Consider the following 18,521-nt stretch of genomic DNA (forward strand, 5'->3'; position numbering starts at 1 on the left):
CGGATCCAATTCTACTTTTACATCCTACAATAGTCTAATTCGGATTCAATTTTTAATTAGCTCAGGGGATGAATCCTAAACCTCATTTTCCTTGTGTGTGTGTGATTCGAATCTTATTGGAATTCGTTGTGATCGTGAACCCACGCCATCGCTCCTCGACTTCTCTTCTCATGCATTGACTACTCTCAAATCATTAAAGATCTATAGATATGATTTGACTTAAGTATATTTTAAATATATTTTAAAATAGATTAATTATACTTTAAATATGTATTGACTTAAGTGTTATTTGGTAAAATTATGTTATATAAATCTATTAAATATTTTATGATAAATTTATCCTTATAATATTTCTAATAATTTTCACAAGTTAATACATATTTTTTTTATTAAGACTAATAAGTAATATATATATATATATATGTAAATTTTAAAATATATAATCATATAAATAAATATAAAAATAATCTTTAAAAAACAAATAAATATATTTTTATATTAGAAAATTTTATCTTTAATTGAATCTGATTAATTTCTTGACTAAAAAAATCATTATTTTTTCTCTTTTATATCCGAAGGCGCCGAAGCAATGTTGGTAAAAATAGAGACATACGGACAAGCAAGGAATCGACCTCAGGTGTCTCCCGTGGCAGTAATACTAAAATACCACTAGACCAATAGGGTGATGCAATCCTGATGTATAAGCTACTAATATATCGTCTTTAATCCACAGCTGAAACAAAGACTAATCCACACACGTTTGCAGCTGGCAAATTTAGTTCGACCCCTTACGTTCCTCAAAAGGAGGATCGTCTTTTCCCATAAATTATTTACACTCAAGCAAATCGATAGCTGAAAATGACATCCATCCCCACCCAAATCCATTCCAATCCTCTCTTTTTTTTTCCCTATTAATGCCTATTTTTATCCCCTATTTAGTATTACCAAAAAATAAAACTAATAACACAACCATACAATCTAAAAATATAAATAAACACGAAAAACAGCCTTTTCACCCCCGAATAAGCAATTAAAAGGAGGAAGTTATATTTTTCGTTACTTTTTCCTGTACGATGGGTTCGAAGACAATCTTACACGCAGCAATGCAGAGAGACATTTTTATCGTCTTGATGATGGCAATGCAGCTCAACATTCATAAAATCCACCTGATCAATAGATATAGAGAAAGGGGGGAGAAGAATCAAAGGCAAAAACAAACGCAGGCAATTGTAATATAAATACCGCCATCAGATTGTGCAACAAGAACAAGTATTAGCAGAAGTCGAGAGGAGACAGTTTGCCTGGTCTCCTGGAAGCCTCACAGCAACAAAGTCAACATGGCAATCCAACTTCACCAGGGATGGAGGTCCCAAATATTCCACCTTTCTCAATCTCAGATGACAAATGTACGCGACGACGGGCGACGGGATACTCGGACTACCAGATATCTTTCTGAGCCCTATGGCTAAACGAAATAAGAGGCTCCTGTGCATTAAGTTATTTTAAACTATTACACTGAAAAAGCATATTCTAAAAATATGCACAAGCTATGCTACAATTGAGAAAGATAAATGAGGGCCATTCAGAAACTCTATGGATCGCAAATCCTTCTGTACAATCATATTTGTAAAAGAAACTGCTAACAAGACCATCTCACAAAAAAATTGCCAAGTGAAGGTGGTCTGCATTCTCCATCTATTAAAGAAAGAAATAAGACCAGTTTCATGGGGGAAACAATGCTATGCACTTAGATAACATGTCACCTTTTTATGTGGGGAATCCATGTGAAACCTCGAAGAACAATGATTGTCCACAAAGCATCTGACATCTGTAAGGAGAAGAGCGGTCATAACTGTAGGAAAAGAGTACATGAAAATTACATCTATCTTATGTGTAGCATGCGGAAGACAGTATTAATAGTGTGTGGGCAAAACCTTGAAGTAGAGTTGGAATTTGTTTCTTCTTTCACAAATCATATTAGTTCAATTTTCTGTTTTTATAGCATAGCACCTTTGTTCACTAATCATGGTTCCTGTAATAAAAATGTACCAATACATATCCAAGATCAAATCAATACCAGACAACAGGGACTCCAGCAAGGCAACATCCACCACCCTACCACTCGTAAACCCCACCTCTTCCTTGACTGGGTTATGTATAGTATAACCCCATCTCACAAAAAAAAAAGATCTGTTTCTCCCTGCCCCACCCTGACGTGAAAAGGTCATGGAAATACACATACATATCACTTATTAAAGAACATTACTTATTTGAATAGACAGTGCTGATATTTTCACGTCAGGTTTGGCTCACGGGAAGGATACGCATAACGTCCCCACCCTGTGTTTCAGTGGGCTTTTGTAAATTATATCCCAAGTCCACAACATTTCCTACTAGCTCGATCAGGCCAGACCGGTCAGGTGCACCACATGTTTGGATTGAAATTGCCACACCTACCAGACGTTTCATATAAAATGCATGCCATAAAATTTAAGAATTGCCATACTATGAAATAACCATTGGACAAAAATATGATAAAAACCACAAAGGCAAAACATAGTGCTGATATATTCATGTTCTAGTTGGGATGTCTGAGTCATTTATTAGCTAATTATTCTTGGTATTTCTTGAAGGTCAAGTGTGAGTGTGTGCACGCACACACACACACATATAGCAGCTCATGAATGTCTTGATGAAGGCTTCATGTTTTCTTCTTATATTCAGCAATAAATATGTTTAAAGTGAATTTTTTTTATCACAAGGCGTAATAATATAGTAAAAATAAGTAAACTTGGAAAGCAAATAGGATTAGTTATCATAATGCGCATCCAGAAAAAAAAAAATAGAATAACGTAAAAAAATCAACATGAACTTCAACATGCACTGACATGGTCTTTATCAGAGTGCCCATCCAAAGAAGATATAGATTGACATCAAACAATCAATATAAAAAGTGATTTTAAGCATCACATTCGAAATTTTTCATTTTTCATGATAGTGTGCACTGAGTTAAACACAGTTGTATTTATCAAACATTTTGCCATCAACCTGGTCTGGGGAAAAATAATGCTATATAAGCAGAAAATCCAAATGAAAGCATGGAACAATCTTATTGGCTCTCGTGGAGGCCCAAGAGTTGAACCATAGGAATGCAATAAGGCTACCTAATTATTGCACCACATGTGGCATTCATCCACCTGTGAAATACAATAAGCCTCAGAAGCATCTGGCATCCTTGAGCTTATTCAACTCCCATTACATCCTCTTACAATCAATCATTAAGATATTTACCAACCACCAGAACCATGCACTAGTAGTTTGGTAATCCAGACCAACCTTTTAAAAAATGTTTGTTTGAAACAATTGTGGCCCCTTTAGAATGATGTCAAGAGGCACTCAAGCTCACTTATGTGCACGGGTAAGGCGAGGCGATTGCTAAGCGCCTTGCCATGAACCCATGCAAGGCAATTGGTCCAGGTGGCACCTAAGTGGTTGCCTGAGGCCTGGCGCTAGCATCACATGAGCTCGCCTAGCCCAACCCAAGTGCTCACTAGCCAAGCATGCTATAATCAAGCTCAGATCGAGAAAATCAATACAATTGAGCCTAATCATAGTTGATGAATTGGTTCAATTAAACAAATACATCAAGTTAACAGCTCTCCAAATATCCGGCCCCCCTCCTCCTCCTCCTCCTCCTCTAAATTGTGAAAGAAAAAAACCCCTAGATTCTTTGTCGCCACTGTGACATCGTCACCTTTGACTTTTTCCACTTTTCTCCGACCATCTAGTGATGCCACTATGATTTTCGCATACGACCACCCCTTCACCTTTTATAGCTCTTTTCAAATCATTGTCTCGCACCCACTGTCATTTTCGTCATGATTTTCACTTTCAACCACCTCCATTTTTACCTCCAATTACTATTCAACGACTGACGACCACTATCATCATCCTTGTTTCTACCATCGTGAATTTTGTTTGATTGGCTCTGTCGGTTCTTCTTCGACCACCTTCAGCCGCAATATCATTTATTACAGCCTCAACTTGCCATGCCCTATCCACACTTGTACTGTCCAATGAAAAAATTCATCCCAATATTGCATACGTAATTAAAATATATGTATTATTATATATTCTCAATTTTTATGTACATCACAGTGAGATGGACAAACCAGGATCAGTGTTGCAGATGATGATGGTATAATATTTCCTAAACCAAAAGGGGGATAGAGCTATTTTTTTGAGTGGTGAGCTGGGAACAATTTGAGTGAACCTGCCCCACCTCACTCTAATACTCTCCCTAGTTCTACATGCATAAGGCTTGTTTAAATGGCCAAGGTTGTACTTGAGAGGATCTTAGAAGTAAAACAACATAAGCAACAGACATGGGACACCACACAATAACAATAGAGGCCTTAAACCCTTTTACATTATTCCTGGAAACATACATGTTCCATAATCAATTATTGTTTTAGTTGTTTACTTTGGTTCGTGATGATATATTATACTTTTATCACCAACTTCTAGATGTTCAATTATATGACAAATCAATTTCTCATGTGAAATTATATTATTCCAAAGCTCATAAATCTTGTAGTGTGCACACATTTATCATGATAAGTTATTACTATAAGCAGTCATATGGTTCTAATAATGTTATGATATTTTTCTTACATATGTACACTTAAAAGGTCAAGCCATATGTTCCAAAACTATTAGCTCTTTATTTGATAAAAACTATCCCAAGGGCCATCTTGTTAACAAAAACCAAAGGAATGATCGACTATCAAAAGCTGTTCAAAAGCATATAGTCCTTTCTCTTACATAATTTGAGTTATGTGTGTCCATTTTCGCACATTGTAAAATAATCATTAGATAGAAATATACCAAAGCAAGAATAAACCCTGTTTAACTAAAGATCAATCTGTATATCTAAATATAATTTGGCCCTCTTGTTGCCCCTTGCAAACCAAAGATTATATTAACTAAGAAGTGAAAACATAACAATCAATAAATGTCTCGACATTGACTCATGGCAAAAAGGTAGGATTCCAAGTGTGTATTTTTCTGAATTGAACACAGGTAAACTCAGAGCCATAGACAAGATGTATTTCAAGTTAATGTTACAAAAGATAGTGACAAGTGAACTGACAACGTATGGTACACTGGTTGAAATACAAGCTATGAACAACCACCTAATTCATACCTAAGTGAAATCTGTTCAATTCCCAGGCGAATGTGCAGCATCCGATTCATATGATGAGGAGCTTTCAGTATCAGAATCTGCAAAAAGTCAATGTCAGTTTAAAGATGCATGTATATAAAATAATAAAACTTAGCAACTTCTGTTTACACAGACCCAGGGTGTGTGTGTGTGTATATATATATGATGAAATTAGTGCTCCATAATTGTCCTTACACAGATATATGATATGTTGCATAAGAATATTACCAGAATCAGAGGATCCAGAGTCACTGCTGGATCGACTGGAACCACTTGACCCACTCTCATCATTTCCATTATTTGCTCCTGCTTCTGTCAAAGGAGCAGCAACCTTATTCTGATCCACCGCTGCTCAAAATTTATTAGCATAATGTAATTAGTACGAGATGAAAATATTAACCAAAAAGATCATTATAATTCATACTCAAAAGCCATATACCATTCTTGACTTGCTCGGGCACTTCAGCAACAACTGGATAAGGATCCTATCACAAATGAAACAAAACAACAGATAAATATGATAACACGTCCAAGGAGAAATACAATACAAAAAAATAAAATAAATTCTTCATTTCTCACCTCTCCATTCAACCTTTCTCGGTTGTGGCGCTCTGCCTCAGCCCTAGCAAGCATCGCAAGCTCTGCCTTCCGTTTGTGCTTACTTAGAGTCTTCTTATAGTTAGTTACAAATCTATCAAGCTCCCAAAGTGTTTCTGCATCTACACAATCTATGTCCACCTCAATCTCGTCATCATGTAGGTTCAAAACAGAGTTCCTCTTCTTAATAATTTGTACAACAGTTTCCAGCTTCTCTGGTGGCAGGCTCTCCAAATGACGTCTCAATGTCTGCTTCTCCCGGAATGTCATGTCCCGCTTGTTTATGTCATTAGCCTTGGGTTTCTTCAGAGCTGTAGGCCGGCCAAAATGCTGGGTCTGGTTTTGTTCGGGCCTCATATCAATCTCCATGGGTTGCACCACAGGCCTCATATCGATCTCCATGGGTTGCACAGTGGAGCTCGACATCTCAAGAGTTCTCATATCCAAAGAGGGGGGGTTTCTCATACTGAACAAATGTAGCTGATGCAAATGCTCAGTGAACTCTGTCTCGATCAGTGACCATCTCTCCTCAAAGACGTTGAGGAGCTGCTCAGCCATAACGTGCACATCCTGCCCCTTGGGATTGTACAACATGGCGTTCTGGAATGTACGTCTAACATCTGCTGCAAATTCCAAGGGAGACTCGTAGAAATTACTGGCAACGCGGGATTGCACGGTGCCAAGGTCCATTGGGTGCTTTATGATGGAGAAGTAATCATAGAGACCGAGACCCTCGACGTCCACTGGCTTATTGAATACCCATCCAAAATTGTGCTTCATGAGCTTATCGAGCAGTGTCCGGCAGCTCCTGAAGGCATTCGCATAAATTTTCTTGTTGGCTGATGCCCTATAATCTGATTCCACGGTCGAGTGCTTCCTGCTTTTGCTGGACTTGGACTTCTTCTGAGATACTGAAGGAGGAAACTTCTCCTTCCCCAGAATGAAATCCGAGCTACGGAAGTACTGATTCGCCTTGGGCGTTCTCTTCTCCCTTTCTATCGTGGAAGTACCAAGGCTGTTCCTGGAACCGACACCAGGCGGCACCAAGATGTTGAGCTGGGGACGTAATGGGGCAGGGGTGGCAGAAATGGCCTCGGAAAACACCGATTCTCTCTTACTCGCCACCGGAGTGTTGACATGATTTACCGAGAGTTGAGAAGGAGCAGCACCGACGCCGCTGCCTCCGCCGCCAGCAGAGGGGATGGCGGAGAGCTGGTGCTCACGGGTCTCAAGCCTCTTGAGGAGGTCCCTCACCTGATCCAGCTGGGCGGTGAGCATCCGGCGTAGGTCACGGGCCTCCCCTTGCGACCGCTTGGCGTCCTCGACCGCAACGTGGCCGTTCTGCTGGTGGGGAGCAGAGCCCTTGGGGTCGGGCGTGGCCTCCGGCTCGTGGCGGTTCAGGCTCGAGGCCTCGTTGCCCGAAGAGGCCGAGCGTTGGAACTGGTGACGCTCCGGCGGAGAAGGGGGCGGCGGAGGCGGTTGCTGAAGGGAGGAGTCAACGTCGCCGGTGGTGGTAGTGGTGGCTAGGGTTTCCCGGGAGGAGGGCTGGGGGTTCTGGGCGTCGGCCGCAGGGGTGTTCTTACCGCGACGCCTGCGGCTGTATACCTTTAACTCCGGCGTCCGTCGGGTCTCACTGATGCCATCGCCGTCGTCGGCGGCGGCGGCAGCGGCAGCGGGGCCCGAAGCCATGCATGAAACGGACGCAGAGAGGGCGGCGGCTCGGGTTTGAGAGGGTAAACCCTGAATCGAATCAGGACGAGTAGGACGAAACGCGCGAAGCGAAGCGAGTGAGGAGTTTGGAGACGATGAAAACCCTAACCCTAACGACGCGATCTTGCTCCCCGTCGCTCGCTCTCTGCGGAACAATAACGGGATCGAGGAAGAGGATGCGGTGTTTGGGTCGGTTCAAAGGGTTCCTACCCACGTATCGGTACCCGTTTCATTGCCACGTCGCAATTGGATACGGCCGCGGACCCGATACCGAGCCCGCCCTTCTTCCAATCACACGTCAGGTAACTATGGTAATATCTGCCATCCGGACATGGTGGATTAGTGCCGCTCGTGGGATTCCCTGTCTATCCCGGATCAGGGAACCGAATACTGCACCAAAAATAGTGACGTCAGAATCCTTAAAGAAGTCAAACATGTGCTGCCATTCGAGAAATGCCGTGTAGCCCGAATGTCGATATGTAGGACATCACAGATTATGGGGGTCTCCACTTAAGAAAGGCGGCGAGCGAGTCGATGAGGGGGAAAGCAGGCGTTCTGGTTGGGTGGGACCCGAGGCACCGGTTTCAATGTGCATAACTTTGACCGATGGTTCCAACAGTGACGTGGGCTTAAATAACTCGTATTTTTTTTAATTTAAAAAATATATTTCAACAATTGACTAATTATGTATTATTTCGATAATTAGCTATGTATAAAAATTATATTAAGATACTTATAATTATAAAAATAAGTTATTTAATTTTATTTTTTTCTCATATTATTTATTTTTATTTAAAAATTATAAAATTTATTATTACGTATGTATTGATTATGTCTCACTTCGATTTATCACCGAACGTATTTCTGTGAATAGAATTGACGATATAAAAAAATAAAATTAAATATTTTTTATTTTTTATATATAAATTAAAATATTAAAATCAATTAATTATAATAAAATAATTTACTTTTTTAATTTTATACTCATCTATTTTATGCCAACATATCAATATCCTCTATAAAAGGAGATAATCAATTGATTCGGAAATCTAAATTTTTATTTATAGAAAAATATCAATATAATTATGAGAACATTATATTATTTCTTTCACTCTTCAGCTGACATGATCATGTTGACCATTTTCAGCTATAATTTACAAATAAAAAATTCTACAAACATATGTCAGCTTCTTGGAGGAGTTCTATGGTTTGTGAGGAGCATTCGAATGATGAACTAAATCTTATTGTGATATATTGTCTTTTGCACTACTTAGGTGACTATTACATACACATAAATGTAATGAATTTAAGAAGAAAATAAAAGAACAACATATAGATTTTTTTTGTTGGATTTGTCAACTTAATAAGGAAAAATAGATTAGTATGTTCTTTCCAAATTTGGCCATAATTGATAGAGGATGTATGTTGGAATTGTTCTTGGCTAAAAAATATTCATATTGTATGTACCAAAATAAAATAACCATTTTAAATGTTATCTATTCCATGATAAATATGAGTCTCACAACCCAACATGCCATGAAAAATTATCATAATATTTTAAGAAGTTTGGTCTAACATATTTTGATTTTACAATATTTCTCGCCATATTACCCAATATTAAATGGTTTGAGCTTGTGTCAATATAGGTCAAGGAAAAAATATATATACACATATAATATATCTAAAAGTTATATACATAAAATACTCACAAGTAATTGCGTGTATATATATACATACACAAATAATATACATAAAATACTCACAAGTAATTGTGTGTATATATATATATATATATATATATATATATATATATATCCAATTTTGGTCATAATTTATAAAGAAGGTTTTTGTCGTAAGAAATGATTTTATAAAAATTCTAAAAGAATAACATATGGGGTAATATATCATTATTAATTTTTTTCTTTAGGTAAAAACCTTTGATTTTTTACTAAAACGACTTGATCATATATGTTATTAAAAAATTAATTATCATATTTTTTAAAAATAATACTAATCATTTTAGAATCATTAGGATATGATTGTAAGATGTTTGATTTTATTTTATTTTTTAAAAAAAATATTATGATAATTAATTATCAAAATTAAGTTTTTTTTTTAAATAACACCTGTGATCAAATCATTTAACCAAAAAAGATAATGATATTTTCATCAAAGTAGAAAAAAAAATATCTGATAAAAATAAATATTTGAATATTGAGATACCATCCAGTAAAACTAGAAGCTTCTTTCATATAATGCCCTAACACATTTATATTATTTTCATCAAAATAATCAATTTATCTTTTGTGAGGCTCATGACCCAACACTCATTAAAAATATATCATAAATGTTTCAGAAAATTTGGCACAAGACATTTTGGTTTTGTATGATCTATGCAAATGTGCCCAACATTATAAGACTGAATTTGAGCCAAAAATAGATGTTTTGTGTCAATCCCTATAAATGGTGTCCAAAATTGGTCAAACATGTAAGAAAGATCTTTGTTATAAGCTCTTTTGACATTGTTATTGGTCAAAAATTCTCAAACAAAACGCTTTGGATTTTAAATCTTATTTGTTTTATGGCAAACATAGCCCAATCTAGCAATAATATATGGTTTGACCTAACTTATTTTAGTAAAAAAGGGTTGAACTTATGCCAAAATCATGTCCAAATTTGATCATAATCTAAAGAAAAAAGATTTTTGTCATAACAAAATGTCATGATCTAATCCACATAACAAAATGTCATGAACATAATTCACTGATCTAAAATGCATAAATCTAAATTAATAATTATATACTTGGTAAGACATTATAAATGTTGATAAGATCATACATTATAATACTTGATAAGATCTAAAATGCATAAACCTAAATTAACAATTATATACTTGATAATACATTATAAATGATGACAAGATTATATACTATAATACTTGACAATACATTTTCATTATAATCGACATAACTAACTCATTAAACTTAATTTCATTGAACATAAATAGCCATTTATTTCCATAAATAGCTAATTTACATGGTTTCTTTGCATGATCACGATATGGTGGTGGAGATAAAACTTCAACCCACAATGCTTAACGGAGAAGTAAAAGAAATACTTGGTGATGAAAACATATTATATATGACGTGTGAGTTATGATCTGTGTCCTGACTGCTTCACCAATCAGATTAGTCTGGTATTCCATTTGTTACGATCAGCAGGCCCACATTTCTTGTCAATAGAAAACTGCAGTTATCTGTTTGATGCCTTGTGTTCCACAGGTGATCGATAATTACTAAAATTAAAGAGCCGAAGCGACGGGAGATCCGTGTCTTGGGTGTTACACCAATCAGCTAATATGGTATTCCATTTATAACATCAATCATCACACAGATTACTCCATCAAATAGAAAGGAACATTTCCATGTTTGGTGTCCTGATAATAACAGAGGGCGGAGCAACGCGGACTGCCAATAAAAGTGGAATGCCCGATGCCGTTTTCCTCGCGGCAGGTTCTTCTCCTCGTGTGCACCTCTCTCCGCTCCGAGTTCAGTCGCCCTCGCGCCCCTCCTTCTTAATCGCAAGATCTGGTGACGATTGATTTCCCTGTTATGTTTCTCCTCGTGATCAGTTTCTTCGTTTTCCTCTTCTCGTTGATCTTGTTTTCTTCGATTTCTTTTTTCTGTGGGTTTTCATCTCACGATGATCCGATCTCGAAATCTGTTGTTTTCGAATTTAATTTCGATTCCTTCGCACAGTTGGGTTTTGCTTGGCGATTTACGCCCATGGATTGAGGATTCTAGGGTTAGGGTGTTGGATGTGGGGACCGGGGAATTAACCAGTCTCTGATTATTAGATGCATCGCGATTAGTCGATCGCTGGATTTATGTGGTGAATCTAGTTTCGACTTTATTTCAGAGTTTGGAATCTAATGCGATCACAATGAGCGAGGTATTCGATGGTTACGAGCGCCAGTACATGTGAAAGGCCATAGCTCTCGGTGTTTAAGTAGAACTGCGAACGAGGAGGAGACAATGGTGAAGAGAAGTAGGAGGGTATTTATAATGGGTTAATTAGAAGTCGGGTTGGACTGTCACGAGACTCGGCATTAACTCATACGGTTTGTTGAAGAGAACGGGCCGACGATTTCGGTTGAGCCCAACCGATAGCTGCGTACAACATGTGAAAGCCATCTGTACTTTTTGTGCTTACTGATTTCCCCTTCTTGTTGATCTCGTTTTCTTCGATTTCCTTTTCGTGTGGGTTTCATCTCACGACGATCCGATCTCAAAATCTGTTGTTTTCGAATTTAATTTCGATTCCTTTGCCCTTTTCTCCGCACAATGGGGTTTTGCTTGGCGATTTACGCCCCTGGATCGAGGATTCTAGGGTTAGGGTGTTGGATGTGGGGACCGGGGAATTAACCAGTTCTCTGATTATTAGATGCATCGAGATTAGTTGATCGCTGGATTTATGTGCTGAATCTAGTTTCGACTTTATTTCAGAGTTTGGAATCTAATGCGATCACAACGAGCGAGGTATTCGATGGTTACGAGCGCCAGTACAATGAGATCTCCGCATCTCTCTCACGGAAATGTACATCAGCTGCACTTCTCGATGGAGGTACCTCTCTCTCTCTCTCTTTCTCGTGAACTTATTAAACATGTAATTTGCTCGACAGAGAAAAAGAAGCAGAAGGTATCTGATAAATCTGGCCTGGAACATGCGGAGAATCTAGTAATACGCTCGATTGTATCTCATTGGTTGATTAATAGGACCTGCAACTTTATAAGATTGCTTTTCTAGATTCGAAAAATGAATCTCGAAGCCAGAAGCTTGGAGCCGAGCATAAAGGCCAGATTGCTGGTAAAGTTGAGGGAATACAAGTAGGACCTTTACAACTCGAAGAGTGAATTTAAAAGAATTACCATCCCTAATCCCAGCCAAGCTGCAAGAGAAGAGCTGCTGAAGCCAGGGATCGCTGATTCATTGGCGGTATGACAGGTTTTAGTTTATTGTCTTTTCACTGTATATTATAGTGCTTAATCATTGCATTTCTAGCCTTTTATTATAATCTGGTCGCCATGTAGTTAAAGGTTAGTTTGATAATTATGGGATTTAGGGGCAACATAATCGATAAATGTTAGGCTTTGCTGATGTGAAATAACAGTTCGTATGGAAAGTTGTTTTCTTTGTTTCCATCACATTATTCTTGGATTGTCTTTCTTCTTTTTTATTGTTCACCATTCTTATGGAAGTTGGATATCCAATTGCTATGCAACACTAAGATGGAGAGGAAAAAAGTTCTGAGAACCTTTTTCCTTCTGTGAATGGGTTTTACCTTTTAGTTTGGAAGTATAGTATAAACTCAATAATACTGAAATATGTACTAAGGTTCATGAGACTACAATCATATGAATTAGATATATACAATCATATTTCAACTAGTTATATAAATGTGGTAAAATTTCTTTCTCCATACAATAGGAAACATCAAATGATCTACATATATAATTGTATGATCTCAAAAAGTTCCTGAGACTATGTTTTATTTAAAACATTTGACTATAGAGTCATTGCAAACTCAAGATTCACATTAGTTCTGTACAAACCATCATACAAAATTTCATAATCAACTTTTATTAAATCATAAATATATTGAGTTTGTCATCACCAAAAAAGGTTAATATCCTAATAATGCTAGATAAAAAATAAATTTATAGAATAATAGGAAAATAGTACGTATCCTTAAGATTTATTAGATGGATCATTTTTAAATGTAAGCTAAAACTATTAGTTAAAATGATTCCCTATGGCGATGAATCTTTCATGCTCCTTTGGCTTTTTTGAATTAAAATGAAATCCTATCCATTATTGGTAACATGAGTTTGAAATATTAAGTACAATTCACTAAATATTAGAAGAGACTTTTATATTATTTGATTAAAAGTATACAAAGGTTACTAACCTTTCTCTTTCGAAGTAAACCTTATTAGTCCTTCTTCACACTTTATTGTAAAAGTTTTTCTTTTATGAGTTTGTATAGTCTTTATAATAATATAAGAATATAATGGAACCATTCCGTCTTTAATAAGAATATAATAATATAAGAATATAATAATATAAAATAACACTAATATTCCGTTTGGAATATTAGTGTTATTTTGAATATTATTTTTTAATACTATATATGATTAATTCTATAATATAATTTTATAAAATTATTGGTTCAGATCGCTTTGTAACTATAAGACTAATCCGGGAATATAAAATATATTTTAAATATCATATAAATGGTAAAATATTTATTATAATTTATGTCCCATAAAAATATAATCCTATGCTACTTTGGTAATTATAAATCAAATAAAATTTAAGAAAATAAATTACAAATAATATTCACTAAAATTTTTAATATAATGATTATGGTAAAAACATAAATCATACCTTTATATAAAAAATAAATATTATTTTATTTTTTTAATATGCATGTGAATAATTACATAAATATCCAAAAATAATAATTGAAATTTAAGTACCATAAGAAAATAAAAAAATTACCATTATTTTATATGGGAAAACTTAAAAAAATTGTAATTCATAGTTTTTTTAATTCTATAAAAAAGTCTTTAAATTGGTCCAATCAATTCTATTTAATTGGACAAACCCAGAATTGAACTACTCAAAATGGGCTCATAAATTTGGGCCAAACTTCGTCCCAATTAGGTTAGTCAAAATAAAAGTTGATCATGGTTAAAATTAATTAAAAACTTAAATTCTTACTAAATTAAATTTAAATCAAGCTGTGGTCAAAATCTAACCAAATTATAGTCAAAATCTAGGTTTGATCAAAAGTTAGGATTGACTGTGATCAAAATTGCTCAAACTTGAATTTTAACCATGTCAAAATTAGATATGATTGGTCAAAAATAGGAGTTGACCATATCAAAATCTGATCAACATCAAATTAAGAAAAGTTGTTCTAGTCAAAATTAAATTTTGGATAGTGACCTGGTCAAAATCACTATTAAGCAATCAAAATCCAAATCAGGGTCAAGATCGAGATCAAAATTAGATTTTGACCAAAGTCAAAATCAAATATTGTCAAAATCAATATTTTGACCAAACTAGGTCATCTTTCTTTTGGAAGAAAGAGGAGCAGTACAATATTTTGGAAGAGGAGCGTGTTGAAATTCTTGTAGAAGCAATGAGAATTGATCATCTTTCTTTGTTCTCCAAGAATCTTAATGATGAGAGACTCATGGATCTGAAATCTCCCTGTTATGATCTGTAATCTCTCGATGTGATTAAAAATAATCTTATCAGTGAGATTAGTAGACTAATTGAGAAAGTAAGGGTGATCAAAGAGGAAAAGATGTAATTTTTTGACTCTTACATATCCAGAAGAAGAACTAAGAAATCGCCTATTGATTTTAGAGTTTGATTTGAACATCGTAACTAGCTTATTTGAAGAACTGGATCTTCAAGCAGAAGCTGTAAAGATTAAATTGATGGAGAGGGAAACACGACTATCAGAAGCAAATCAGAAAGGTCAAAATCCACCTAAGAAAAAATATGTTACTAAATGAAGTTCTTGAGACTCTTCAGCGGGATACTATTGAGACTAAGCTCGTGAATGAAGAGATGGAGAAGAAAATTTGAACTTTGATAGGTGTTAACATGATCGTCAATTGGTGAGTCGGTTCGGTCGATTTTCTGATGAAAGCGCTCCTTTCTAGTCACTCTTCCTAGTTGATGTGGAGAGCTGGTACTACGGGCAAGACGAAGAAAACTGTAGGGAGAGACAACACGCTAGGAGTGGCTCAATCTTCGGGCGGCGAAGCTTGGTTTGGGAGTTGGGTGATCTCTTCTGTCGGGTAGCTTCCTGGTCGTGCCTCCAAGCTAAGTCGATGACCTTGCACAACAGGCTTTGCGCCGGGAGTGTCTCGGCTCGACCCCTCCGATGCTTAAGTTAGAAAAATTGGGAGGGAGGAAGACAAGGGTATTAACAATGAATTAAGAGAGTAAAGAGTCTCTTCTACATATTTGCCCTAGGTGGAGCGGATGGGCTTTCATCAATGCTCCCCTTACCTGGCGTGGTGGAAACATTTAATACAGGCGACATGCCGGCGCATGCTTCCAGGGGCAACATTTGGGGACTATCGCGATTGTGTCTCCGATCGGGTTTTCTTGCTTCTTCGGGTCAAGCAGGGCGTGGTCCTCTCGTTGTTCGTTCGACTGGTGAAGCGGGGCCATGTCGTAGACCATTAATGTGGAGCCAGGTTTATATTTCCGACTGCAGTATCGGTGAGGAAAAATTCCTGCAGACTCACTTCAGGAAGTTGGGGCAGGTGACGTGACATTCCGTTGGTGGTCGGTAGGGAGTAGGTGACTCCGAGCCTTCGTCTAGGTGTTGCTTATGTGTTCATCCCTATCAATAGGAATGAGGAGATTAGAGGTCTTCAAACAGAAAATACGACGGTGAAGAGGGGGACATTGATCAAATGCATAAAAGAGTTGAAGATCGTGTATTGTATGCAGGGAGGAGCATCTCATCTTATTAGAACTTCAAAAAGAAATAAGTGAGATTATGCAGTGTGAAGAGCAGATTGCAACAATGTTGACCGACTTCCAGAGTTTGTTAGACAATGCAGCATTGCAGGATGACAAGTTTCAAGTACTGAGAGTAGTAGAAGGCGAGGTTAGTGCAGTAGTTGCTGAACTATATTTATTTATGCAAGGAACATCTAATTGCTCAGAATTTATTCAAGGTTTTTATAAAATCCCTAGGCCTTATTTGTCTGCACCAACACTCTCCATTACACTACACCGAAGCTGTCGCTTCCCTCCTGTACTTGGGAGTGAACATGGTCAACTCATTCCCTCGGTTCAACTTTAGCCGCCTAGCCTCCTTCTTGTAGAACCGTTCGGCATATCACACAGCGTCGATGTCTTCCTCACGAAGTGGTTGCAAAGGAGCAACAAGAAGAGCATGAAAAAGAGGAAAATGAACATCTTTAAGAAAGTGGATGTGGGAGATGGCCATAGCTCTCGGTGTTTAAGTAGAACTGCGAACGAGGAGGAGACAATGGTGAAGAAAAGTCGGAGTGTATTTATAATGGGTTAATTAGAAGTTCGGTTGGACTGTCACGAGACTTGGCATTAGCTCATACATTTTGTTGACGAGAACGGGCCAACGATTTTGGTTGAGCCCAACCGCGAGCTGCATACAACTTTTGAAAGCCATCTCTACTTTTTGTGCTTACTGATTTCCCCTTCTTGTTGATCTCGTTTTCTTCGATTTCTTTTTCTTGTGGGTTTCCGAATTTAATTTCGATTCCTTTGCTCTTTTCTTCGCACAATTGGGTTTTGCTTGGCGATTTACGCCCCTGGATCGAGGATTCTAGGGTTAGGTTGTTGGATGTGGGGACCGGGGAATTAACCAGTTCTCTGATTATTAGATGCATCAAGATTAAACCATTTACAAATGCTAAAGTAGGGACTAAGGACTGAATTCGTTACCTCATATAAAACATCAAGAACCAGTAAGCATTCATCCAAAAAGGTAAACTCCTTCCATCAGTTATACAGATCAGACACTGAGTTTTTAAATCTTTGAGTTGGAAGATTAGTAGTGGCGAGGTATCTGACATTCACCATGGTACTTCGCCACTTCAAAATGTTGTAGCAAGTAGGTGATGATAAAAGAAAGATGCTACAGTTTGGATCGTAGTGCAGTCTGCTTTCTGGCAAAAGATCCAACGGAACCAGTATCTTAGGGGATTAAGTCACCATTTAATTTTTCTTTTGAATTTTTTTAATTCTTTTTCCTTTAATTGTATATTTTTAGCTACATAGAACTAGGACAACACGATGCTTGGCCCGAACTAGTTTGGTTGGTCTAGAGTTGGAAAAACCCCAATCAGCCAGTGTTCATTATGATTGGGGACTCTCAATATGTAGGGTTTTGTCCCAAACCAACCCATTCAAGCTGCACTTTAGTTGTGTGCACCCCTGAATATATGACGTCAGCAGGGCTTGGGAATGGTGGCGATTGCTATCAGAGTATGTTGTGCATGAAAAATGCTGCATATAACTTGTTCTTTATTTCCCTTGCACTGCACAAATCCTGATGATTTTTAGTTTGGTGTGGATCGTAGTTACATGGATGTGATGACAACATTAGTAAGAGCAAACGGATCCTGATAGCCATGTCGAGGAGGATGGACAGGAACAAGTGGATAATCAGTGGGATTATCGTAGCTCTGGTTCTGGCAATTTTTTTGATCCTGTATTTTAAGCTCGCCCATTGAAGTGTATCGCACGGACCTGCTCAACTTGTGGTCAACGTCTTTGTGAAATAATGAAGTTTACCGGATCTCTCTTATTCTGCAATATAATCAATTCCATTACTCCTACCATTTCATTTACCTTGCTGCCTGCTGCATCCAATCGGCAATGTTCAAGCACTTTGTACTATGCATCATTCAGCAAGGAGAGCTGTATACGGACGAGGGTAAACACTGTTTTTGATCGAGTAATTTGTATTATTGCACTGGCCATGTATTATAATACACAGTAATGTCTGTCTTTGATTTTTTTTATTATTTTATTGTGATACTCAAGCATATGCATGATCTGATTCAAGCAAACAGGTTTTGGGTCAACCTATATGTTCTTGTTAGATCAAAAGAATCTAAACTTTTAAGTATAGATCAAAATATTCTTCTTGTTGCAAAAACCTTTCTGGTTTCCAAGCGCGCCCCCCGCCCCCCTGTATGTGGCTTTCTTGCCTCCCGTAAGGCTTGGAGAAAAATCCTCTTGTTTTTGAATTTTTTTCTCTCCGTATGACTCCCGGATCCACTTCAGGTGAATTCAGCAATATTGTTGATTGTTGTCATAATAACATTTGTTGGGTTGGATAGGATGATAATTCTTCAAATTTTCTTGCAATGATTATGAAACTGTGGCAATTTTAGGTGCTTGAGGT

General features: G+C 37.2%; 1 protein-coding gene and 1 long non-coding RNA gene across 6 annotated transcripts; one reads left to right on the forward strand and one right to left on the reverse strand.

Moving 5' to 3' along the window:
• Positions 1-1,203: 1,203 nt before the first annotated feature.
• Positions 1,204-7,717, reverse strand: LOC135613845 (transcription factor GTE4-like). 4 transcript variants are annotated; one of them, XR_010487403.1, is made up of 6 exons: positions 5,804-7,717; positions 5,664-5,709; positions 5,453-5,572; positions 5,207-5,283; positions 1,764-1,828; positions 1,204-1,485 (listed from the first exon to the last, which is right to left on the reverse strand). XR_010487403.1 is itself a non-coding variant. In XM_065110890.1 (5 exons), the coding sequence occupies exons 1-4, from the start codon at positions 7,508-7,510 to the stop codon at positions 5,222-5,224; spliced, it is 1,935 nt and encodes a 644-aa protein (XP_064966962.1). In that variant the 5' UTR covers positions 7,511-7,717; the 3' UTR covers positions 1,467-1,828; positions 5,207-5,221. The 4 variants fall into 4 exon arrangements, 2 of the variants coding, with proteins under 2 accessions (XP_064966962.1, XP_064967040.1); XR_010487405.1 differs by having other exon boundaries at positions 1,467-1,695; XM_065110890.1 differs by having other exon boundaries at positions 1,467-1,828.
• Positions 7,718-10,981: 3,264 nt separating this feature from the next.
• Positions 10,982-18,165, forward strand: LOC135614024 (uncharacterized). Of its 2 annotated transcripts, none has more exons than XR_010487417.1 (3): positions 10,982-11,121; positions 12,037-12,535; positions 17,692-18,165. It is a non-coding gene; the product is annotated as an uncharacterized LOC135614024 (long non-coding RNA). The 2 variants fall into 2 exon arrangements; XR_010487408.1 differs by having other exon boundaries at positions 10,983-11,121; positions 12,037-12,526; positions 17,692-18,135.
• Positions 18,166-18,521: the final 356 nt, after the last annotated feature.

The sequence above is a fragment of the Musa acuminata genome, chromosome BXJ1-1 (genome assembly GCF_036884655.1).
Source record: "Musa acuminata AAA Group cultivar baxijiao chromosome BXJ1-1, Cavendish_Baxijiao_AAA, whole genome shotgun sequence".
Taxonomy (NCBI): Eukaryota; Viridiplantae; Streptophyta; class Magnoliopsida; order Zingiberales; family Musaceae; genus Musa; species Musa acuminata.

Excerpts from the sequence above, each read along its gene's own strand:
- LOC135613845 (XM_065110890.1), bottom strand. The coding sequence starts at position 7,510 with ATGGCTTCGGGCCCCGCTGCCGCTGCCGCCGCCGCCGACGACGGCGAT. Across the intron at positions 5,710-5,803 it reads GAGAAAGGTTGAATGGAGAG|GATCCTTATCCAGTTGTTGC; the intron begins GTGAGAAATGAA and ends CATTTGTGATAG. Across the intron at positions 5,573-5,663 it reads GCCCGAGCAAGTCAAGAATG|CGGTGGATCAGAATAAGGTT; the intron begins GTATATGGCTTT and ends AATTTTGAGCAG.